The sequence below is a fragment of the Nerophis ophidion genome, linkage group LG09 (assembly GCF_033978795.1).
Source record: "Nerophis ophidion isolate RoL-2023_Sa linkage group LG09, RoL_Noph_v1.0, whole genome shotgun sequence".
NCBI classification, from domain to species: Eukaryota; Metazoa; Chordata; class Actinopteri; order Syngnathiformes; family Syngnathidae; genus Nerophis; species Nerophis ophidion.
In genome coordinates this window covers 71,047,280-71,073,535 of record NC_084619.1, presented here as the reverse complement: position 1 = coordinate 71,073,535, position 26,256 = coordinate 71,047,280, and the positions used below count along the sequence as shown (strand labels likewise).

General features: G+C 42.3%; 1 protein-coding gene across 1 annotated transcript in view; it reads right to left on the bottom strand.

The window, feature by feature from the left end:
- The window catches only part of LOC133559702 (coiled-coil domain-containing protein 6-like), a 30,813-nt gene extending 6,315 nt beyond the window's left edge, over positions 1-24,498 (bottom strand). Inside the window, exons 1-7 of the mRNA XM_061911727.1 lie at positions 24,215-24,498; positions 17,029-17,178; positions 8,690-8,818; positions 6,551-6,654; positions 6,289-6,449; positions 2,051-2,207; positions 1,841-1,941 (exon numbers count right to left, since the gene is read on the bottom strand). Coding sequence (XP_061767711.1) covers positions 1,841-1,941; positions 2,051-2,207; positions 6,289-6,449; positions 6,551-6,654; positions 8,690-8,818; positions 17,029-17,178; positions 24,215-24,469 — 1,057 coding nt within the window. The 5' untranslated portion in view covers positions 24,470-24,498. The remainder of the gene's footprint in view (positions 1-1,840; positions 1,942-2,050; positions 2,208-6,288; positions 6,450-6,550; positions 6,655-8,689; positions 8,819-17,028; positions 17,179-24,214) is intronic.
- Between the last annotated feature and the right edge of the window lie 1,758 nt (positions 24,499-26,256).

Below are 26,256 nucleotides of genomic sequence, written 5' to 3'. Positions count from 1 at the left end.
CAACTTTGACAAGTCATCATAAAAACATGTTACGTAATTTGACTTTATGGTCTTAATTTCGACAGATAAAAAGGGCTGCTGGCAGGTTTCGTATCATAATCAGAGGAGCTTTTATTGTGTGCCAATGCTGAAAGTACATTGACCTTTTCGAGGACTACACTCACTACGCCTCCATGCACTATACTAGTCTAATTTCTCAAATTGATTGTTTTTATTTTCACTCCCTCTAATGCTACTATTGGTCAAACGTCGGGGGGCGCTTTTCGCCATTTAGCGCGGATAAATATATTGCTTTTCCGGTTGACGTGTGACGTCACCAGAGTCATCTGTGGATCCTTACAACTTGTTATAAGTGATGTCCGCTGTAATATTGGCGCAGATTAGAAATATCACATCTCTACTGGCTATGCTGATGTTAAATAGCAGACAGCATCAGGAATGTATCTTGGATTGTGCTACGAACATGACGCTACAACCAAGAATGTATCGGGGCGGATGCAGCTCCGCAGCAAAGAAAGACAGGCAGGAGGGTTTTTGCAAAGGAATTTTTACGACGAAGAATCATGGAAATAAAACTTTTCATTCATAAGACTCTGTGGATTAATGGAAGGAGTTTTAAATCCAAAGGAAAAGAGCGTTGGTGCCCCGACTAATAGTGTTCCAGAGGAAGGTTGCTGTTGTTCTGGACTATCTTGCCAGTTAAGATAGCTTCCCTTTTAAAGAAATCTCCATTTCTTTTTTTTTTTACTGTCGAAGCAGTTGAAAATGTTCCGTTCTTTTAATATCTGAAGCAAATAAAAAGTCTCTTTCATTACAATTAGGGTTGCAAAATTCCTTGAATATTCAAAGTTGGAAACTTTCCATGGGAATTAACGGGAATACATGGGAAATTAATGGGAATAAACATTGAATGGGGGCTTCACGGTGGCAGAGGGGTTAGTGCGTCTGCCTCACAATACGAAGGTCCTGCAGTCCTGGGTTCAAATCCAGGCTCGGGATCTTTCGGTGTGGAGTTTGCATGTTCTCCCCGTGAATGCGTGGGTTCCCTCCGGGTACTCCGGCTTCCTCCCACTTCCAAAGACATGCACCTGGGGATAGGTTGATTGGCAACACTAAATTGGCCCTAGTGTGTGAATGTGAGTGTGAATGTTGTCTGTCTGTGTTGGCCCTGCGATGAGGTAGCGACTTGTCCAGGGTGTACCCCGCCTTCCGCCCGATTGTAGCTGAGATAGGCGCCAGCGCCCCCCGCGACCCCGAAAGGGAATAAGTGGTAGAAAATGGATGGAAGGATGGAAACATTGAATGCAACATGCTAGGTCTTGCAGTATGAGTATTAGCTAAAACAACCTGATTTAATGCAAATTCAGTAGAATTTCAACCCTTCACTGTGCATTCCTCCATCACATGCACAGATAATTAAAAAAGTTCAAGTTTAAGTATCAATAATTGTCAGACACAAACGAGGTGTGGCGTAATTATTCTCTGCATTTGACCCATCACCCTTGATCACCCCCTGGGAGGTGAGGGGAGCAGTGAGCAGCGGTGAGTTATTTTTGGTGATTTAACCCCCAATTCCAACCCTTGATGCTGAGTGACAATTCCCAGCATGCAACACACTACAGCAGGGCTTTTGAGGCCACACTATTATTTGAGCCCAAGGACTTCATGGCATAATCCAGGTGTGTTAGTCCGACTTTTCAAAAACCGAACATGATCGGATTAAGGTGTTTCCATGAGTTGTAGGATGCTTATTTTGAGCCAAACTGTTTGAGAAATGGGACTAATTTAGGGCATGGCTGTTTCAGTAGTTTGTTTCTCTACAGGTGAAGGTTGGACATACCAGGTGATATTGGGCGGCTGGAGCTGGGGGAGGGGGTGTAAGGGATGGGGCTGGACACCGTCCTGGCTCTCAAGCCCTGTGCCGACATCTCATTGAAGTACCTGACAGAGAGACAAGTCCCATAAGTAAAAAAAAAAACTGGGCAGACAGAATAGTTTGAGTGTTTCATGTCGATTGGTGATTGTAGCGGCTGGACGCCTCGTCTCGTACCGCTCGTCGTCCATCTCCAGGCTGGACTCGCTCTCTGACAGCTGTCTGCACAGAGCCTCCCGGCGCTCCATCTCTCTCTGCAGCTTTCTCTGCAGCCTGATGTTCTCCTCCCTCATGTGTCGCTCCTCTTCGATGTACTGGGCACGCTTCTCTGTGTCTAAGAGGAACAGATGAACATGTCTTTCCAACAATAACCCAGCTTTTTTGAATGACAGTGTCTGCGTGTAGCACAAGTAAGCAAGCACCCGTGTACTGCTTTTTCTCAAGTTTGGGCTCCCTCTGGTGGCCAAATACATATACATGCTTGCACTGGTCAAATATCCTCTATATCAGTGTTCTATCCATCCAACCATCCATCTTCTTCCGCTTATCCGAGGTCGGGTCCCGGGGGCAGCAGCCTAAGCAGGGAAGCCCAGACTTCCCTTTCCCCAGCCACTTGGTCCAGCTCCTCCCGGGGGATCCCGAGGCGTTCCCAGGCCAGTCTGGAGACATAGTCTTCCCAACGTGTCCTGGGTCTTCCCCATGGCCTCCTACTGGTTGGACGTGCCCTAAACACCTCCCTAGGGAGGCGTTCGGGTGGCATCCTTTGAGTTCCTCCCGGATGACAGAGCTTCTCACCCTATCTCTAAGGGAGAGACCCGCCACACGGCGGAGGAAACTCATTCGGGCCGCTTGTACCCGTGATCTTATCCTTTCGGTCTTGACCCAAAGCTCATGACCATAGGTGAGGATGGGAACGTAGATCTACCGGTAAATTGAAAGCTTTGCCTTCCAGCTCAGCTCCTTCTTCACCACAACGGATCGGTACAACGTCCGTATTACTGAAGACGCCGCACCGATCTCACGATCCACTCTTCCCTCGCTCGTGAACAAGACTCCTAGGTACTTGAACTCCTCCACTTGGGGCAGGGTCTCCTCCCCAACCCGGAGATGGCACTCCACCCTTTTCCGGGCGAGAGCCATGGATTCGTTTAAAGATTCTTTAAATGACATTAATCTAACTCTTTTTAGAACACTATTATAAAAACACTATTCAAAGATATTGTGGATTACATTGTTTTCTGTTTTTAAGAACTTACTACAAAAACACTAGTCAAAGATCCCTAAGATGACATGAATGTTTCACTTTTTAGAACCCTATTACAAAAAACATTAGCCAAAGAGCCTCAGGATGACATGCGTTCTTTGCTGTTTTTAAGAACCTACTGCAAAAACACTAGTCACAAATTTTGGAGATGACATACATATTTTGTTGTTTTCGGGAACCTGCTAAAAAAATACAAATCAAAGATCCTCAAGATGACAAATGTGCTGTTTTTGAGAACCTACTGCAAACAAACCAGTCAAAGATCCTCAAAGTGACATGAGTCGATCGCTGTTTTTAAGAACCTACTGCAAATAAACCACACGACAAAAATCCTTAAGATGATGTGAATATTTTTGCTGTTTGAGGAACCTACTGCAAATTCACTAGTCAGAAATTCTAAGATGACATGAATTTGTTGTTTTTTTAAGAGCCTACTACAAAAACAAATACCCTCAAAATGACATGAATATGGCAACTAAAACACTCATCAAAGATCCTCAAGATGACAAATATTTTGCTGATTTGGAAAAAATACTGCAATAACACCAGTGAAAGACCTGGAAGATGAAATTATTTTTGGGATGTTTTTAAGAACCTACTGCAAAACCACTAGTCAAAGATCCTAAAGATGTCTATATTTTCCGTTTTTAAGAACCTACTGGAAAAAAAAAGACGAGACAAAGATTCTCAAGATGTCACAAAACGTTTGCTATTTTTAAGAACTTACTGCAAAAACACTAGTCAAACATTCAAGATGGCATGAGTCCCATAAGTCCCTGTTTGAGGAACCTACTGCAAATTCACTAGTCAGAAATTCTAAGATGACATGAATTTGTTGCTTTTTTAAGAGCCCACTACAAAAACAAATACCCTCAAAATGACATGAATATGGCAACTAAAACACTCATCAAAGATCCTCAAGATGACAAATATTTGGCTGATTTGGAAAAAATACTGCAATAACACTAGTGAAGGACCTGGAAGATGAGATGTGCTGTTTTTGAGAACCTACTGCAAACAAACCAGTCAAAGATCCTCAAAGTGACATGAGTCGATCGCTGTTTTTAAGAACCTACTGCAAATAAACCACACGACAAAAATCCTTAAGATGATGTGAATATTTTTGCTGTTTGAGGAACCTACTGCAAATTCACTAGTCAGAAATTCTAAGATGACATGAATTTGTTGCTTTTTTAAGAGCCTACTACAAAAACAAAAACCCTCAAAATGACATGAATATGGCAACTAAAACACTCAAAGATCCACAAGATGACAAATATTTTGCTGATTTGGAAAAAATACTGCAATAACACCAGTGAAAGACCTGGAAGATGAAATTATTTTGTTGATGTTTTTAAGAACCTACTGCAAAACCACTAGTCAAAGATCCTAAAGATGTTTATATTTTCCGTTTTTAAGAACCTACTGCAAAACCACTAGTCAAAGATCCTAAAGATGTCTATATTTTCCGTTTTTAAGAACCTACTGGGAAAAAAAGAACGAGACAAAGATTCTCAAGATGTCACAAAACGTTTGGTATTTTTAAGAACTTACTGCAAAAACACTAGTCAAACATTCTCAAGATGGCATGAGTCTTTTGCTGTTTGAGGAACCTACTGCAAATTCACTAGTCAGAAATTCTAAGATGACATGAATTTGTTGCTTTTTTAAGAGCCTACTACAAAAACAAATACCCTCAAAATGACATGAATATGGCAACTAAAACACTCATCAAAGATCCTCAAGATGACAAATATTTTGCTGATTTGGAAAAAATACTGCAATAACACTAGTGAAAGACCTGGAAGATGAAATTATTTTTGGGATGTTTTTAAGAACCTACTGCAAAACCACTAGTCAAAGATCCTAAAGATGTCTATATTTTCCGTTTTTAAGAACCTACTGGAAAAAAAAGACGAGACAAAGATTCTCAAGATGGCACAAAACGTTTGCTATTTTTAAGAACTTACTGCAAAAACACTAGTCAAACATTCTCAAGATGGCATGAGTCTTTTACGTTTTGAGGAACCTACTGCAAAAACCCGAGTCAAAGATTCTCAAGATGACATGAAATGTTGCTCTTTTTAAGAACCTACAGCAAAAACAGGCCAAATAGCTTCAAGCTGATTTTTGTTTGTTTTTTAAGAATCTCCTACAAAACAACCAGTCAAAAATCCTCAAGACGACATATGTTGCTGTTTTTAAGAAGCTACTGCAAAACTACCACTCAAAGATCTTTAAGATGACATATTTTGCTGTTTGAGGAACCTACTGCAAATTCACTAGTCAGAAATTCTAAGATGACATGAATTTGTTGCTTTTTTAAGAGCCTACTACAAAAACAAATACCCTCAAAATGACATGAATATGGCAACTAAAACACTCATCAAAGATCCTCAAGATGACAAATATTTTGCTGATTTCGAAAAAATACTGCAATAACACTAGTGAAAGACCTGGAAGATGAAATTATTTTTTGGATGTTTTTAAGAACCTACTGCAAAACCACTAGTCAAAGATCCTAAAGATGTCTATATTTTCCGTTTTTAAGAACCTACTGGAAAAAAAAGAAAGAGACAAAAATTCTAACGTTTGCTATTTTTAAGAACTTACTGCAAAAACACTAGTCAAACATTCTCAAGATGGCATGAGTCTTTTGCTGTTTGAGGAACCTACTGCAAAAACCCGAGTCAAAGATTCTTAAGATGACATGAAATGTTGCTCTTTTTAAGAACCTACAGCAAAAACACGTCAAATAGCTTCAAGCCGATTTTTGTTTGTTTTTTAAGAATCTCCTACAAAACAACCAGTCAAAAATCCTCAAGACGACATATGTTGCTGTTTTTAAGAAGCTACTGCAAAACTACCACTCAAAGATCTTCAAGATGACATATTTTGCTGTTTTAGGGACCTACTGCAAAAACACTGGTCAAAGAGCCCCAATATTGCCTGAGTTTTTTTTGCTGTTTTAAGAACAGACTGCAAACAAAATCCAAGATAAATCTGCTGTGTTCAGGGTCCTCCTACAAGAATACTGACCTCCCCAAAGACAAAGGTTGTAAACTAGATTTGCATCTATGGTTGATGTAAAAAAGAAGCCCTCATTAAGCACTGTGCGTACCACATGACAGGTGCACAAAAGGCCACTTACGCTGCAACTCGGTAGCACGCAGGCTTTTCTTAAGCCTCTCCACCTCGTTCTTCAGGAAGCGGATATGCTGCATCATGTTCTCGGGGGAGTCGATTTCCATGGAAACGTCTCTCGGGGACGGAGTGGCGGACACGGGCTGGTCCAGCTTCTCCTGTAGGATTCTGGTATTGTTGCAAAGGTGACCATCAATACAATCATCCTCAGCATGACTACTGAAGAGATGGAAATTGATTTATTAAAACATTGAAGGCAAAAAAAGCACCTTTTCTCCGCCTCCAGTTTGTCCATTCGCTTCCAAAGTCTGTTGACGAGGGCTTCTTGTTCCTGCTCCAATGTGTTCTCGAGGTCAATCTTCTCCCGCCTCAACTGCAGGATTAATGAGAGGAAAACATTCAGTCAATGGTAACGTGTGCAGCATGTTCATTTCAAGGTCTCAGTCCAGATAGCGGGCATGCCTGAGGATGCAGTCAGCCAAAAAACTAGCAAGGCTTACACATTTCTTACCATATTTACACCGCAATGGCCTTGTTAAGGTGTGCCTTCTCACTAGAACTATATTATGGAAACATTCTTTTACAATACACACTGCGTGTATTAAAAATTGCAGTGAGGAAGTTGCCATGGGTGAAACAAAACCAATCAAAGACAACATAGTGATGGAAACTTGAACTGATAGTCTGTTTATATGGAGTTTATTGTTAATCATTTTGAAGCAGAAGAGACATTAACTTTTCATGTTAAAATAAAATGTATTTACATTTCTACTGTCAATTTGTTTGATTTATATTTTAAATGTGTATCGTTTTTTTCTGTGACTACTTTTAAACAAAATAAAATATTCTTTTGAATATAGAAACATTTGCTGAATTTGTATTTTCTCCTATGTACATTTGTTCTTTAAGGGTTGATCACAAAAAATGCTAACAATTTTTTTCTGTAACAATTATATTTCAAAATTATCCCCATATTATTTTGAAAGCGTCACGGTGGAAGAGTGGTTAGTGCGTCTGCCTCACAATACGAAGGTCCTGCAGTCCTGGGTTCAAATCCAGGCTGGGGATCTTTCTGTGTGGAGTTTGCATGTTCTCCCCATGAATGCGTGGGTTCCCTCCGGGTACTCCGGCTTCCTCCCACTTCCAAAGACATGCACCTGGGGATAGGTTGATTGGCAACACAAAAAATTGGCCCTAGTGTGTGAATGTGAGTGTGAATGTTGTCTGTCTATCTGTGTTGGCCCTGCGATGAGGTGGCGACTTGTCCAGGGTGTACCCCGCCTTCCGCCCGATTGTAGCTGAGACAGGCGCCAGCGCCCCCCGCGATCCCGAAAGGGAATAAGCGGTAGGAAATGGGTGGATGGATAGATGTATTTTCTCCTATGTACATTTGTTCTTTAAGGGTCGATCACAAAAAATGCTAATAATTTTTTTCTGTAACAATTATATTTCAAAATGATCCCCAAATTATTTTGAAAGAAATACATTGTATTCTCTTCTACATACAAAATGTTTACGAAAAATGTTTATATTTTTGTTCTCTAACTTAATTTTTTTTAAATTCCTTACAAATATAAATTACTTTGAAATAAATTCATGTGGGAGATTTTGATCTCATTTGCATTTTTTGCCAATATAAACGTTTTTATTTAAATGTTTGTACGAAATCCGAAAAAAGGAAAAAAAAATAATCAAAATTACTGAAATGTCATCTTCAGAAATAGTTGACTTGATCTAGAACTACATAAAAATGAGGTACCAAAAAAATCAATGGTTTAAAAGGAAGAAAAAACATCCATGTTACCTTTGTATTTCCCACAATGCAAAAATGTGTTTAAATATAACTCTACAAATAAAAAAGGATTAACTGGCTGGAATATAAAGACAATATAACATACATTCATAAACGTGGATGCATATGCAAAAGTGCAATATATTTATCTTTACACTAATATATTCATTTATATCTGCACCTTATTGCTCTTTAATCCTGCACTACCATGAATTAATGCAACAAAATGTTGTTCCTATCTGTACTGTAAAGTGAAAATTTGAATGACAACAAAAGGAAGTCTAAGTCTCTAAAAATAATCTAAATTGTACTTAATTTTTCCTGTTGTTAATGTTTAAAAAAATCTATACAAAGTAATCCGTTTAGTAAATTAAGTGAAATGGCAGAAAATCAGAGTTGTCATTGGGAGGCAATCCTTAAGTGTAGTGAAGCACTGCACTGGTCATAGAAAGCTCCATTTGGAGAAGTATGCAGCGTCACACACAAGCACCACTCAGACTGAACCCCAAATAATAAACATTCACAGCAACAATGCCCCCAGGAAACATCTGACTGAGGACCAATAAACTTATCTGGAAATGAAAAGTCGACATCATCCAACTCTGGCGTACGTTACCTGCTCCAGTGTGAGCTGCTTGGAGATGGTCTCGTTCTCCATCTTTTTGATCTTCTTCATGAGCTTGTTGACCTGGAACTCCTGCTCCTGCTCCAGGTGCTGCTCCAGCTCGGCCTTCTCGTGCTGGAGCTGCGATGGAGCGAAGAAGGGGAAAAAAAGAGCGGGGTTGAGCGAGCCGTGAGTCACCAGTCAACTATTTGAAGACAACAGTGGAAAAGATGTCCAATGTTGGCTTGAAAAGGGAGATGGAAATGAATGAAGCGGCAGCCATGGTAACCACATTGGGCAGATAAGACACTAACAAGAGGTGAGGGTCAAAAAGGCGTCTTTGTGTCAAATGATATGAGCAGCACATACCCGTCACTAGGAAAAGTGCTCATAATAATAATAATATCCATCCATCCATTTTCTACCGCTTATTCCCTTTCGGGGTCGCGGGGGGCGCTGGCGCCTATCTCAGCTACAATCGGGCGGAATGATTTGATCAAAATTATAGTTTTTTCATTGGGCTCCAGTTCTGCAGAGGACGTCACACCAAGACGGGGTGACATATTGAGTCAGGGGCCATTACAAGTACTTCATTATCTTGTTAGAATAATCATATATATATATTATCACACAACTTCAGTATGCTTAAAGTCAGTTGCTATAGTTATTAGCTATTGTGCTTAAGCTGTACTTTTTCTATCTGTGCAAGGACAAAAACTTCTTGTCTGAGGGGTGGCCTCAGCCGCAGATGTTATCTTTGTTTTAGCCCGCTAACAGCCAAGGACTTCAAGGACCTCAACGAAGATAAGACGACAGCACGCAGACGACGCAGAAACAAGACCCCAGCACATTCCGTCACGTATTTTGCGTACTGGAGCTGCTTGGCATAATAATAATAATAATAATAATAATAACTTAAGAGTTATATCGCTCTATTCTAGACACTCAAAGCGCTCACAGAGAAGTGGGACTCAACATTCTTTCACAACTGGTGGTGGTAAGCTACATCTGTAGCCACAGCTGCCCTGGGGTAGACTGACGGAAGCGTGGCTGCCAGTTTGCGCCTACGGCCCGTCCGACCACCACCAGTGTGAGCGGCACCGGGGGCAAAGGGTGAAGTGTCCTGCCCAAGAACACAACGGCAGCGATTTTTGGATGTCAATAGGTGGGAAGCGAACCTGCAACCCTCAGGTTTCTGACCGGCCGCTCTACCCACTACGCCAGGGGCGCTCACACTTTTTCTGCAGGTGAGCTCCTTTTCAATTGACCAAGTCGAGGAGATCTACCTCATTCCTATTTATAATTTATATTTATTTATTTATGAAAGAGACATTTTTGTTAACAAGTTAATGGTGTTTAATGATAATACAAGCATGTTTAACACACATAGATTCCTTTCTTTCATGAAGACAAGAATATAAGTTGGTGTATTACCTGATTCTGATGACTTGCATTGATTGGAATTAGACAGTGGTGATGATAATGTCCGCATTTTCAAATGGAGGAGAAAAAAAAGTCCTCCTTTCTGTCCAATACCACATGAAAGTAGTTGGATTTGGCATCTCATTTGTCCAACTTGCATACTCGTTTTTAAACACTTTGTTATGAGAGTAGCATATGTGTGTGGCCCTTTAATGTCTGGCAGCAGGTGAGTGACGTCAGTGAGTGTGCGGGTGGGCAAGCAAGTGAGAAAGCGGTCGCTGAGGGCGGGGGAGAAATACATTGGCATCAAACTCCGTAGCTTGCTAGCTTGTGCACGCTAGCTTTCTGAGACTCTGATTTTGTTAGCACAGGCAGGATGAAACAGGTCTTTTATGGTGAAGACAGGAACTGTGCAGTCGGTCTTTAGAGTTTTGACAGTAGGTACGGAGTCTCTAGAAATAAAATGTGTTTCTCTGCGTCCGCCCTGTTAGTGATTTTTTTCTTAAATATGAGCTCGCAGCAGCCAGCGTCATCTCACAAGATCCTCGGGTGCCGAGAATGTCAAACAACTGACGAAAGTGAAGTCTTGGTAGGATTGATGATTGCTCATTTTTATGTATATTTTTTAATGCCTGGCTTGAGATCGACTGACACACCCTCCGAGATCGACCAGTCGATCGCGATCGACGTAATGCCCACCCCTGCACTACGCCATGCCGCCCAACGCTCATGTATTCATTTATGAGGAACAACTGTTTCCATAGTCCTTGCAACGACTAAAGCAGACATGATTAAAGCTGCAAGCACAGAATGCTAGCAAATACACTGCAATGAAGTCAGAGCAAGCCTTTGAATGAAGACATGGTGATTAAGTGAGTTCATCCGCTCCAGGTTCAAACTGTGGCCCTTATACCACCATTATTGAAGCCCTCTCAAAAACATGATCACGATTACTCTCAGCGCATTCAATCGATAAGGTGGCGACTTGTCCAGGGTGTACCCCGCCTTCCGCCCGATTGTAGCTGAGATAGGCGCCAGCGCCCCCCGAGACCCCAAAAGGGAATAAGCGGTAGAAAATGTATGGCATTCAATCGATCACAACTTTACTGTTTGGTTTGTCTAAGAAGACATTTTTTGCCTCTCATCTCATTAATCTCAGTCTGCGGCTAGATCTGACCAATTTAAGTCTAAGACTAGATGTGACCAATCAAATCAAATCAACTTTATTTATAAAGCACATTTAAAATTTACCACATGGGTAGACAAAGTGCTGTACAATACAAAGGTTAAAAGTTAACACAAGAAAAACGAGCAAACACAACACAACAAAAACAGAGCATGATAAAAAAAAAATCTAAGTCTAAGACCAGATGTGACCAATCTAAGTCTAGGGTCTAGATGTGACCAATTTAAGTCTAGGCCTAGATGTGACCAGTCTAAGTCTAGGCCTAGATGTGACCAATCTAAATCTAAGACTACATGTCACCAATCTAAGTCTAAGACTAGATGTGACCAATCGAAGTCAGACCAGATCTACAAGATGTGACCAATCTAAATCTAAGACAAGATGTGACCAATCTAAATCAAAGACTACATGTGAACAGTCTAAATCTAAGACTAGATGTGACCAATCGAAGTCAGACCAGATCTACAAGATGCGATCAATCTAAATCTAAGACTACATGTCACCAATCTAAGTCCAAGACTAGATGTGACCAATCTAAATCAAAGACTACATGTGAACAATCTATATCTAAGACTAGATGTGACCAATCGAAGTCAGACCAGATCTACAAGATGTGACCAATCTAAATCTAAGACTACATGTCACCAATCTAAGTCTAAGACTAGATGTGACCAATCGAAGTCAGACCAGATCTACAAGATGTGACCAATCTAAATCAAAGACTACATGTGAACAATCTAAATCTAAGACTAGATGTGACCAATCCAAAAACCAGATCTACCAATCTAAGTCTAAGACCAGATGTGACCAATCTAAGTCGAAGACTAGATGTGACCAATCTAAGTCTAAGACTAGATGTGACCAATCTAAGTCTAAGACTAGATGTGACCAATCAAAGTCTAAGACTAGATGTGACCAATCAAAGTCTAAGACTAGATGTAACAATCTAAGTCTATGACCATAAACTGATGAAATGTACTCAAATGAGAGGCGAAATGTCTTCTAAGACAAACCAAACCGTCCAGGTGTGATGGACTGGATGAGACTATAATGATCAAAGTCTTTTTTCTGTGGTCGAGTTTTCGGTATGTCACTGTGTCAATAGTACACAAATAATAGGCTCTATATATCAATTCACACTGTAACGACCAACTAAAGTTAATGTTTTATGCTTGTGTGACTTGGATTGGATGTCAGTTTTCCCCCATATTTAAAAAGACACCGTCCATGCCTGAAAGGTGATTGGCGGAGAATAAGGAAGTGTCGTGTGCACGCAGGGGAAACGCGGACTCAGAGACGAAAGTGTTTGCATGGGAGGTACAACCTGTTGGAACTGTGCTGTTTATTGTCATTAGATTGGTAATAAAAGTCAAAAATAGCGTCGGACGTTGTGTAATTTCTCCTGGAACATACTATATTACTTTAATTTGTTTTCAGGTAAAAAAAAAACTTATTTCCACAATGTTTTCTTCATTGTTATTTGTATTCTTTAACGACTTTTATACATTGGTGCGTCTCACCAGTGCTTTGGTAAATAAGAAGCCGTGACCCACACTATAGTTATTAAAACCCAACCACTGTATCTTATATTGAACGAAAGTACATCAAAATGCAGTAAAATATTGTGTACCAACACATTCAATGAATATTTCAGGATCAAAATGTTTTTTATCCACAAACTCAAAAAAGATTTGAACACAAAGTGTCTGCAGAGGTTTTTGGTACATGTTATATCAGAGGAGGTCAATATCAGGAGACACAAACAAAATGTCTGATAAAAAATATTTTGGTAGAAAAATGCCTTTTTTGGATTGAATTAGTTGGTGTGTGGGCTTCACGGTGGAAGAGGGGTTAGTGCGTCTGCCTCACAATACGAAGGTCCTCCAGTCCTGGGTTCAAATCCAGGCTCGGGATCTTTCTGTGTGGAGTTTGCATGTTCTCCCCGTGAATGCGTGGGTTCCCTCCGGGTACTCCGGCTTCCTCCCACCTCCAAAGACATGCACCTGGGGATAGGTTGATTGGCAACACTAAATTGGCCCTAGTGTGTGAATGTGAGTGTGAATGTTGTCTATCTGTGTTGGCCCTGCGATGAGGTGGCGACTTGTCCAGGGTGTACCCCGCCTTCCGCCCGATTGTAGCTGAGATAGGCGCCAGCGCCCCCCGCGACCCCACAAGGGAATAAGCCGTAGAAAATGGATGGATAGTTGGTGTGTTTATTCTCCAAGTCGGGACCAGTAGTTCAGTCACAGAGACATTCTGTGCCTGCCTGCAAGTCCACATTCAGGGCAGGAGTGCTGGTAAGCTGCAGTGTAACCAAAGTCAGTCACTGAAGTCGCTCCTTCTCAATGTTGTGTTACAACTTCTACGCTGGTGTTCAGGTTTTCCCTTAAACTGCCAAAATACCTGTGGCCGTGGTTACAGGCGCGGTCCTTGTGACATCATCGAGTGATTTGCGTAATTGGCTATGATATGATGTTCTTTAAAAAGGCTCAAAAAAATGTATGCAAATCTGTTAGTATTAATTAGTATTAATACTCCTTTTTAAATAGTTTTGGCTTATTTTCAATTGTTGCTGCTTTTTTTACGGTCATATAATCGCACTTTGTTGACTTTTAAGTCGGATCTTAACAGTCTTAAATGGCCATACAAGTATCCAACGCAGGGTTTCTGCAGGCATCAGCAAGTCTAATGTAATGCTTTTTAATGCAACTTAAAATACATTTAAAGCCCACGCCCTACTGAAGATAGCTACTATATATAGTCAAAAGCTTACTATTGTGTGTTCGACAAGATTGTAAGCATTTGACACCGACAATCTAGTTAAAAAGATTCTATTAACTGTTACGCTCTAGTGAATTAGAATTAGCTCACAAGACTGTTTCATGTATATTTTCTTTAATTTCATTAAGCAAAAGTCGCTTTTTTTTGGTCACGCCAAAGAAATGTGACAATGTGAACAGCTGCCTGCCTTTAATCGGCTACTGATGATTAGTTAACAGCATGTGTCACTTCACCACCTACATGCCTAGGGAGCAAAGTTCCGAGGTCTTTTTGCACAAACCGCCTGCGCTCGCTTAATATAACGAAGAAAACAAAAAGTCATGAAAACTTCACACCCTGAACGACTCTAAAAAAAGCATTTCCATCAAAGACAAAATAAAAAAAATGGAATTAGGTGCTTTTGTTTTTTGTTATATTTTATGTTGTTATCCTTTGTACATGTTTCTTTTGTTTATTCTCTCCTTATGGTCACTGTTTCTACTTCTTAATTAGTGTTGGAAAATTACAGCCAACAAATATTTGTACATACATACAAAAGTATAGAAACATATTTACTCCTGTGTTCCAATTGTTTGTGTCATATTGTTGTGACTGGTCAGCTTGTCACGACATCAAAGCCCACCTTCGCCCCAGTCTTCTCCTACGTTTTCGAAAAAACTGTGCACATTAAAAATGGCCGATTTATTGAAATGATTTGTTCCAACTTAAACGTTGAAGTGTTCCTTTCAGTACCACACACAGGACAACATGTGGAAGAGAATGGCAAGTAGGCACCGCCTATGCGTACTGAAACAAAGATGGTGCGCGACTGACAAGAGGCTCACTCATCCATTGAATTCCAGTAAAGCGCTGAGAAGGATGCACGACGCGAGAGCGCTTCAATCCAGTTTGAATGCCAGACATGAAGACGTAACATTTTTTCAAATGTATCGACGATGACAAACGATCAAAAGTTCATTCCCATTGATCGCTCCAAGAATCGACTTATTGACTATCGGTCTCGGTCTGCAATTGTATGAAGTTTTTTCATGCCTCTGGAAATCAAATATAATGCTTTTTCATGCCTTTGTTTCCTCAAAATCCATTTAATGGCTTTTTAATGACCTGTACCATCAACAAGAAATAAAATCAGGTGGATATTGCTACACGTGTCGAGGAGGCGAGTCTCATCATAGGTAAAAACACGATGTACAAACCCCGTTTCCATATGGGTTGGGAAATTATGTTAGATGTAAATATAAACGGAATACAATGATTTGCAAATCTTTATCAACCCATATTCAGTTGAATGCACTACAAAGACAAGATATTTGATGTTCAAACTCAAACTTAATTTTTTTTTTGCAAATAATAATTAACTTAAAATTTCATGGCTGCAACACGTGACAAAGTAGTTGGGAAAGGGCATGTTCACCACTGTGTTACATCACCTTTTCTTTTAACAACACTCAATAAACGTTTAATTGTTGAAGCTTTGAAAGTGGAATTCTTTACCATTCTTGTTTTATGTAGAGCTTCAGTTGTTCAACATTCCGGGGTCTCCGCTGTCGTATTTTACGCTTCATAATGCGCCACACATTTTCCATGGGAGACAGGTCTGGACTGCAGGCGAGCCAGGAAAGTAACCACACTCTTTTTTTTACCAAGCCACGCTGTTGTAACACGTGCTGAATGTGGCTTGGCATTGTCTTGCTGAAATAAGTAGGGTCGTCAATGAAAAAGACGGCGCTTAGATGACAACATAAGTTGTTCCAAAACATGTATGTACCGTTCAGCATTAATGGTGCCTTCACAGATGTGTAAGTTACCCATGCCTTGGGCACTAATGCACCCCCATACCGTCACAGATGCTGGCTTTTGAACTTTGCGTCGATAACAGTCTGGATGGTTCGCTTCCCCTTTGGTCCGGATGACACGATGTCGAATATTTCCAAAAACAATTTCAAATGTGGACTCTTCAGACCACAGAACACTTTTCCACTTTGCATCAATCCATCTTAGATGATCTCGGGCCCAGAGAAGCCGGCGGCGTTTCTGGATGTTGTTGATGAATGGCTTTCGCTTTGCAGAGTAGAGCTTTAACTTGCACTTACAGATGTAGCGACAAACTGTTTTTAGTGACAGTGGTTGTTTTCTGAAGTGTTCCTGAGCCCGTGTGGTGATATCCTTTAGAGATTGATGTCGGTTTTTGATACAGTGCCGTCTGAGGGATGGAAGGCCACTGTCATTCAATATGTTATTCTTGCCATGCCGCATATGTGAAGTGATTTCTCCAGATTCTCTGAACATTTTGATGATATTATGGAGCGTAGATGTTGAAATCCCTAAATTTCTTGCAATTGCACTTTGAGAAAGGTTGTTCTTAAACTGTTTGACTATTTGCTCACGCAGATTCGGACAAAGGGGTGTACGTCGCCCCATCCTTTCTTGTGAAAGACTGAGCATTTTTTGGGAAGCTGTTTTTATACCCAATCATGCCACCCACCTGTTCCCAATTAGCCTGCACACCTGTGGGATGTTCCAAATAAGTGTTTGCTGAGCATTCCTCAACCTTATCAGTATTTATTGCCACATTTCCCAACTTCTTTGTCACGTGTTGCTGGCATCAAATTCTAAAGTTAATGATTATTTGCAAAAAAACAAAAGTTTATGAGTTTGAACATCAAATATGTTGTCTTTGTAGCATATTCAACTGAATATGGGTTGAAAAGGATTTGCAAATCGTTGTATTCCGTTTATATTTACATCTAACACAATTTACCAACTCATATGGAAACAGGGTTTGTACTTTCTGCTTTTTCTACTACTGCTGTTGACCTCAGCTTTGGCCGTACAAGAAGTTCCACTTCCTGTTCTGCGGTTATCATCACATTTATCCTACTTACCCATTTCTTCCCCCTTTGTTTAATAAAATGATGTCCTCCTGAAGGAGTATTGGCGCTGTAACAAAGGTTGCACTCACATGCATGAGCTTCCTGGACAGCTCGTTGGTGAGGAACTCCTCCTCCTTCTCGTAGTTGACGGCCAGGGTCTCTTTCTCCTTCTGGAGGGCTTGGATCTTCTTAAACAAGGTGTTGCTGATGAACTCCTCTTCCTGCTCCGCTCTGGCTTGCTGCAATAAGCACAGCAAATATTAACCAAGCGCAGTGGAACACTTGAGTTGAAACATGTAGTACAGTGTCTTTTAACCTTTTTTGAACCAAGGCGCATTTTTTTGCCTTGAAAAAAAAAGCGTAGGCACACCACCAGCAGAAATCATTAAAAAATGAAACTCAGTTGACGGTAAAAAGTCGTTGTCGCAATTGTTGGATATGACTTTAAAGCATAACCAAGCATGTATGACTATAGCTCTTGTCTCAAAGTAGGTGTACTGTCACTTATTTGAACTTTTGTTGCATTTCCCTGTGTAGTCTTTTACTTCTTGTCTTGCGCTCCTATTTTGGTGGCTTTTCCTCTTTCTTCCTAGAGCAGTTTCTTGTCTTTCTTTGAGCGATATTTCCCGCATCTACTTTGTTTTAGCAATCCAGAATATTTCAGTTGTTTTTATCCTTCTTTGTGTGGACATTATTGATTGTCATGTCATGTTCGGATGTACATTGTGGACGCCATCTTTGCTCCACAGTAAGTCTTTGCTGTCGTCCAGCATTCTGTTTTTTTTCCCCCTATGTAGCCAGTTAGGTTTTAGTTTCGTTCTGCATAGCCTTCCCTAAGCATACATTCCTTTTCTTAGAGGTTTGATTGATTGATTGATACTTTTATTAGTAGTTTGCACAGTACAGTACATATTCCGTACAATTGATCACTAAATGGTAACACCCGAATAAGTTTTTCAACTTGTTTAAGTCGGGGTCCACGTTAATCAATTCATGGTACAAATATATACTATCGACATAATACAGTCATCACACAAGTTAATCATCATAGTATGTACATTGAATTATTTACATTATTTACAATCCGGGGGGTGGGATGAGGAGCTTTGGTTGATTGACATCAGAACTTCAGTCATCAACAATTGCATCAACAGAGAAATGTGGACATTGAAACAGTGTAGGTCTTATTTAGTAGGATATGTACAGCCAGCAGAGAACATAGTGAGTTCACATAGCATAAGAACAAGTATATACATTAGAAGTACATTTGAGTTGTTTATAATCCGGGGAGATGGGATGTGAATGGAGGAGGGTATTAGTAAAGTGTTGAAGTTGCCTGGAGGTGTTGTTTTAGAGCGCTTTTGAAGGAATATAGAGATGCACTTACTTTTATACCTGTTGGGAGTGCATTCCACATTGATGTGGCATAGAAAGAGAATGAGTTAAGACCTTTGTTAGATCGAAATCTGGGTTTAACGTGGTTTGTGGAGCTCCCCCTGGTGTTGTGGTTATGGCGGTCATTTACGTTAAGGAAGTAGTTGGACATGTACTTCGGTATCAGGGAGGTGTAGCGGATTTTATAGACTAGGCTCAGTGCAAGTTGTTTTACTCTGTCCTCCACCCTGAGCCAGCCCACTTTGGAGAAGTGGGTTGGATTGAGGTGTGATCTGGGGTGGAGGTCTAAAAGTAACCGGATTATCTTATTCTGGGATGTTTGGAGTCTAGATTTGAGGGTTTTGGAGGTGCTGGGGTACCAGGAAGTGCAAGCGTAATCGAAGAAGGGTTGAATGAGAGTTCCCGCTAGGATCCTCAAGGTGCTTTCGTTGACCAGAGAGGAGATTCTGTAGAGGAATCTCGTTCTTTGGTTGACTTTTTTGATCACCTTGGTTGCCATTTTATCACAGGAAGGATTAGCCTCTAGAATGGAACCTAGGTAGGTGATCTCAGGTAGGGGCACTCACCTTTTGTTTATTGTTGGTTTCAGCACTAGACACCTTTTTACCTGCACGCTGCCTCCCGCTGTTTCCGACATCTACAAAGCAGGTAGCTACCGGCTGCCACTTACGGATATGGAAGAGTATTACACGGTTTCTCTGCTTAGCTCTAGACAACAACACATCATTTGCAGACTATAATTACTGGTTTGCCAAAAATATTTCTAACCCAAATGGATGAAATGAGATAATCTCCCACGGCACACTAGTGTGCCGCAGCACTGTGGTTGAAAAACACTGATGTAGTAGTTGCAAGATGATGATTCACTCTTGTTTTTCACTTGCTTGCCAAAAAGGGAAACTGAGTTTCCCCCGTAATGTCTTGTGAGATGTTGTGGGAGGAAAGCAGCATAAATCAGCTGGAGGAGGAGGCTGACAAGAAGACACCCAGCTCAGCCTCACCTCCACCCGGGGTGAAGCAGGGTGGCCAGCAAACACATGAGCTCCCTTGGCCTACATACTTGTCATCTCACCAGGGGATCCATTACACCTCGAGCAACGCAAGCAAACCCACTTGAAACCTCCCCCTTGTTTGTTTTTTTATTGTGTCGTTATATTTATATGGTAATTATTATTCTGTGACTGTAAATTGTCGGCTTGTTTTCTTATTGATGCTTTTATTTGTTTCTCTATTTGTGTAGTTTAAAATAATATGTTTTTAAATGTAATTGTATTGAGTTTGTGTACCCCAGGAAGACTAGTAGTGGGTTGTTGTAATGGGGATCCTTAATAAAAATCAAATCAAAAATCTGTGTCAAAGCCCAGTAAGTATTTAGGCCCTCATCGGAGGCTCCAAAAAAACACTTCCATGAGGTGTCAACTCGGGCAGGGCGATATACGGAACATACGGGATACTAGGGATGCACCGAAATGAAAATTTGTGCCCGAAGCCGAATAAAATTTAAACGCTTGGCTGAATAATGAATGCAGTTTTTCACAATTTTTTTAATATTGCATAAATAGCCTAGAATAAATATTTAGACATGTTTTTCACATAAAGTAACTTCTTTATTGAATATTGAATTTTTTTTAATATTACAGTTGCCTTTGCTTTTCAAAAAAAAGCACAAAGTTTTTCATTTCTATTAGGCCTTCAAACAAAACATGCATTCCAAAAAAAAAAATAAAGTGCATTAAAGTGGATAAACCCACAACAAATTAATTATTGTCCTTTTGGCAAAAGTCTGCTTAGCCACAGTAGATATGCTAATAATGTAAACAGAAGGCTCAGGTAAATCTCAATTAAGTGTGTGCTTGTAACCTCATACACTTATACAGGTAGCCTACACAACAGGCTAATAATGTAAACAGACGCCCCACTAAATCTCAAAGAGTGTGTGCTTGTAACCTCATACACTTATACAGGTACACAACGTCACTGCACGTTGGTTGATTGCGTCACCGCGTCAAAAAATTGCGTCACACGCCACTATTCAGCCTTGATTTTAACTCATTCCACCGAAGGCCGAATATGGCTTTTTTTTGCCATATTCGGCCGAATATATTCGGTTACCGATTAATCGGTGCATCCCTACTGGATACTCAGTGGCCGAGTGGGTATAGTGTCCGCCCTGAGAAGGGTAGGTCGTGAGTTCAAATCCCAGCTGAGTCATACCAAAGACTATAAAAATGGGACCCATTACCTCCCTGCTTGGCACTCAGCATTAAGGGTTGGAATTGGGGGTTAAATCACCAAAAATTATTCCTGGGCGCGGCACCGCTGCTGCCCACTGATCAAAGGTGATGGGTCAAATGCAGAGAATAATTTCGCCACACCTAGTGTGTGTGTGACAATCATTGGTACTTGAACTTTAACACACTGGATATATCACAAATTTGTCTCTGTGCGATATAGAAAATGACTATATGGTGATATTGGAGTATATGTTCTCACGCAGTTGCTTTTAGCTGCTGGCATTACACTACACGCTCTTGTCTATCCTTCTCACAGAGACATAAAACAAGCGCACCTTCTTCCATACGTCACATACTGTTGGGCGTGCAACGTCACACGCCCTCGCCAAGCAGACATGGGTAACGTTAGCTGAGATGCTAGTGGTGTGGTGCGAGTGGTAATACGAGAGAAATAAGGTGCAAATCTGGTAACAAATGAAGGTAGAAGAAAAATCATTCCTAAGAAAAACAGCACAGGGGTCATTGTCTGGCAGTGGTTTGGTTTCAAGCGGGAAGATGTTGAACAATTATGCAGCAAAAGCGTTGCTACAAAAAGTAGGCATCATTTAAAAAGTCACCCGCTAGAGAATGACGAGTGCTTGAAACTCTGCATGTCAACATGTCCGTCGGTGCCACACCCACGAAAGGCCCAAGCAACCGTTTCCACATCAACACCGTATGAAAAAAAAAATAGTCAACAACAGAAAGAGATAACGTCTGCTGGAACCTACCACTTAGCGAAGGACATACACTATTTTATTTCCTATTATGCAGCTCATCTTTATTTGACACTTAGTGAAATATCTTCTGTAACGTCAAGCACAAAAGTGCACTTTATTGGTTTTAAACTATTGTAGTGCCTTTCTGTGCTCAGTGGCCTAGTGGTTAGAGTGTCCGCCTTGAGATGGGTAGGTTGTGAGTTCAAACCCCGGCCGAGTCATACCAGAGACTATATTGTACCGTATGTCCCGGCAAGAAATCTGCGTTCAAAAGACTCCGGCTTATTAGTGATTCCTAGAGCCCAAAAAAAGTCTGCGGGCTATAGAGCGTTTTCCGTTCGGGCTCCAGTACTCTGGAATGCCCTCCCGGTAACAGTTCGAGATGCTACCTCAGTAGAAGCATTTAAGTCTCACCTTAAAACTCATCTGTATACTCTAGCCTTTAAATAGACCTCCTTTTTAGACCAGTTGATCTGCCGCTTCTTTTCTTTCTCCTATGTCCCCCCCTCCCTTGTGGAGGGGGTCCGGTCCGATGACCATGGATGAAGTACTGGCTGTCCAGAGTCGAGACCCAGGATGGACCGCTCGTCGGGACCCAGGATGGACCGCTCGCCTGTATCGGTTGGGGACATCTCTACGCTGCTGATCCGCTTGAGATGGTTTCCTGTGGACGGGACTCTCGCTGCTGTCTTGGATCCGCTTGAACTGAACTCTCGCGGCTGTGTTGGAGCCACTATGGATTGAACTTTCACAGTATCATGTTAGACCCGCTCGACATCCATTGCTTTCGGTCCCCTAGAGGGGGGGGGGGGTTGCCCACATCTGAGGTCCTCTCCAAGGTTTCTCATAGTCAGCATTGTCACTGGCGTCCCACTGGATGTGAATTCTCCCTGCCCACTGGGTGTGAGTTTTCCTTGCCCTTTTGTGGGTTCTTCCGAGGATGTTGTAGTCGTAATGATCTGTGCAGTCCTTTGAGACATTTGTGATTTGGGGCTATATAAATAAACATTGATTGATATAAAAACGGGAGCCATTACCGCCCTGCTAGGCACTCAGCATCAAGGGTTGGAATTGGGGGTTAAATCACCGGGCTCGGCCACCGCTGCTGCTCACTGCTCCCCTCACCCCCCTAGTGTGTGTGACAATCATTGCTTGGTACTTTAACTTAACTTAAAAAGTGCACTTTAAATTAGTATTGTTTTGATATGTTATCTTAGTGGCATCATGCACAAAAGTGCACTAATAGCTTGTTTAAAAATCCATCCATCCATTTTCTACCGCTTGTCCCCCTTGGGGTTGCGGGGGGTGATGGAGCCTATCTCAGCTGCATTTAAAATGTCTCTGCTTCACGGTGGCAAAGGGGTTAGTGCGTCTGCCTCACAATACGAAGTCCCTGCAGTCCTGAGTTCAAATCCAGGCTCGGGATCTTTCTGTGTGGAGTTTGCATGTTCTCCCCGTGACTGCGTGACCGGCTTCCTCCCACCTCCAAAGACATGCACCTGGGGATAGGTTGATTGGCAACACTGAACGGTCCCTAGTGTGTGAATGTGAGTGTGAATGTTGTCTGTGTTAGGCCTGCGATGAGGTGGCGACTTGTCCAGGGTGTACTCCGCCTTCCGTCCGATTGTAGCTGAGATAGGCGCCGGCGCCCCCCGCGAAATGGATGGATGGTTTGTACTTGTATAGCGCTTTTCTACCTTCAAGGTACTCAAAGCGCTTTGACACTACTTCCACATTCACCCATTCACGCACCGATGGGAGGGAGCTGCCATGCAAGGCGCTAACTTGCACCCATCAGGAGCAAGGGTGAAGTGTCTTGCTCAAGGACACGACGGACGTGACGAGGTTGGTACTAGGTGGGGATTGAACCACATAAAGGTAACCTATTTTTCTTTATAAATGTGCTTTTCATGATGGCATCCTTACATCACACTCAATTTTTTTACTGCATGCCTTTGGTAAGTGCCGGAGTGAGAAGGGGTTTTAAATTAATTAGCGCCCGGGCGGCAATTCGAGGAAATACGGTATTAATGTATTAATGAAAGGCCAGAAGACGTTACAGACATGATCTGTTAGCGCAAAACAAAAGAAAGGCAGCGAGGTAGCCGGCTAGTTAGTTAGCACTAACAGTGAACGTTAGCACGCAGACACGTTAGGTTAAGTTAGCAACATGCTAACGAGGACGCGGGGCCTAGCGGGACCCCTGCGGCCGTAGCCAGCTGTCCGAAGACGCGGCGTATGTCGGCGGCGACTCACGATGGTGACGCTGGCCTTGCGCAGGTCGCGGTTGGGTTGGGTTGTACTTGTATAGCGCTTTTCTACCTTCAAGGTACTCAAAGCGCTTTGACACTACTTCCACATTCACGCACCGATGGGAGGGAGCTGCCATGCAAGGCGCTAACCTGCACCCATCAGGAGCAAGGGTGAAGTGTCTTGCTCAAGGACACAACGGACGTGACGAGGTTGGTACCAGGTGGGGATTGAACCACGTAAAGTAAAGGTAAGACCATAACAACGTATTTTTTTAATAAATGTGCTTTTCATGATGGTATCCTTACATCACACTCAATTTTTTTACTGCATGCCTTTGGTAAGTGCCGGAGTGAGAAGGGGTTTTAAATTTATTAGCGCCCGGGCGTCAATTCGAGGAAATACGGTATTAATGTATTAATGAAAGGCCAGAAGACGTTACAGACATGATCTGTTAGCGCAAAACAAAAGAAAGGCAGCGAGGTAGCCGGCTAGTTAGTTAGCACTAACAGTGAACGTTAGCACGCAGACACGTTAGGTTAAGTTAGCAACATGCTAACGAGGACGCGGGGCCTAGCGGGACCCCTGCGGCCGTAGCCAGCTGTCCGAAGACGCGGCGTATGTCGGCGGCGACTCACGATGGTGACGCTGGCCTTGCGGAGGTCGCGGTTCTCCTCCTGCAGCGCCTTGCACTTCAGCTTGAAAGTCTCCAGCTCGATCTTCAGCACCTTGTTCTCCTGCTGCAGCGACGCCAGCCGGTTAGTCAGCTCCTCCAGGCGGAACTGGGAGATGACCACGCTCGGCTTGCCCGAGCTGGAGGCCGAGGACGACATGGGGGTGGCCGAGCTGCTGCCCGCGCCGTCGGTGTCGCTCTCACTCGCGCTGTCCGCCATGTTGCTGTGCGACACTGGGGGGGAGGAGGGGGGAGGGAGGAGGAAGCGTCTCGCCTTGCTGCCAGATCTCTGACAGCGTCCTCGCGTGGATGTCTCCGGTACTGCACGCTGCCGCTTTTTTTTTTTTTTTTTTTTTTTTTTTTTAATATTTATTTATATCAATCAATCAATCAATGTTTACTTATATAGCCCTAAATCACTAGTGTCTCAAAGGGCTGCACAAACCACTACGACATCCTCGGTAGGCCCACATAAGGGCAAGGAAAACTCACACCCAGTGGGACGTCGGTGACAATGATGACTATGAGAACCTTGGAGAGGAGGAAAGCAATGGATGTCGAGCGGGTCTAACATGATACTGTGAAAGTTCAATCCATAATGGATCCAACACAGTCGCGAGAGTCCAGTCCAGAGCGGATCCAACACAGCAGCGAGAGTCCCGTTCACAGCGGAGCCAGCAGGAAACCATCCCAAGCGGAGGCGGATCAGCAGCGCAGAGATGTCCCCAGCCGATACACAGGCGAGCAGTACATGGCCACCGGATCGGACCGGACCCCCTCCACAAGGGAAAGTGGGACATAGAAGAAAAAGAAAAGAAACGGCAGATCAACTGGTCTAAAAAGGGAGTCTATTTAAAGGCTAGAGTATACAAATGAGTTTTAAGGTGAGACTTAAATGCTTCTACTGAGGTGGCATCTCGAACTGTTACCGGGAGGGCATTCCAGAGTACTGGAGCCCGAAATGAAAACGCTCTATAGCCCGCAGACTTTTTTTGGGCTTTAGGAATCACTAATAAGCCGGAGTCCTTTGAACGCAGATTTCTTGCCGGGACATATGGTACAATACAATCGGCAAGATAGGATGGAGCTAGACCGTGTAGTATTTTATACGTAAGTAGTAAAACCTTAAAGTCACATCTTAAGTGCACAGGAAGCCAGTGCAGGTGAGCCAGTATAGGTATATATGTATGTATATATGTATATAAAGGTATATACAGTATAGGTATATATGTATGTATATATGTATATAAAGGTATATACAGTACAGGCGTAATGTGATCAAACTTTCTTGTTCTTGTCAAAAGTCTAGCAGCCGCATTTTGTACCAACTGTAATCTTATAAATTTCAACAATTACAAACAGTAAGTCAAACGACAATATAAAACATTATAAAACATTATGAAAACAGTACAAAACAGCGCCAGGGGGTTGTAAGTTCCATCCATCCATCCATCCATCCATCTTCTTCCGCTTATCCGAGGTCGGGACGCGGGGGCAGCAGCCTAAACAGGGAAACCCAGACTTCCCTCTCCCCAGCCACTTCGTCTAGCTCTTCCCGGGGGATCCCGAGGCGTTCCCAGGCCAGCCGGGAGACATAGTCTTCCCAACGTGTCCTGGGTCTTCCCCGTGGCCTCCTACCGGTTGGACGTGCCCTAAACACCTCCCTAGGGAGGCGTTCGGGTGGCATCCTGACCAGATGCCCGAACCACCTCATCTGGCTCCTCTCGATGTGAAGGAGCAGCGGCTTTACTTTGAGTTCCTCCCGGATGGCAGAGCTTCTCACCCTATCTCTAAGGGAGAGACCCAAACTCATTTCGGCCGCTTGTCAAGTGGATCATTCACAATTTTTAAAGAGAAGGTGTGTAAGTCCTGTACAACATCCCTGTTGGGATGGCATCAAATACAATAGCAAATTGTTTGGGAGTCACAGGTATCTTAAATTGGTTGAGAAAATTATTGGTAATTAAAAAAGTTGACCTTCCTTATTGAAAAGCTGACTCACTAAAA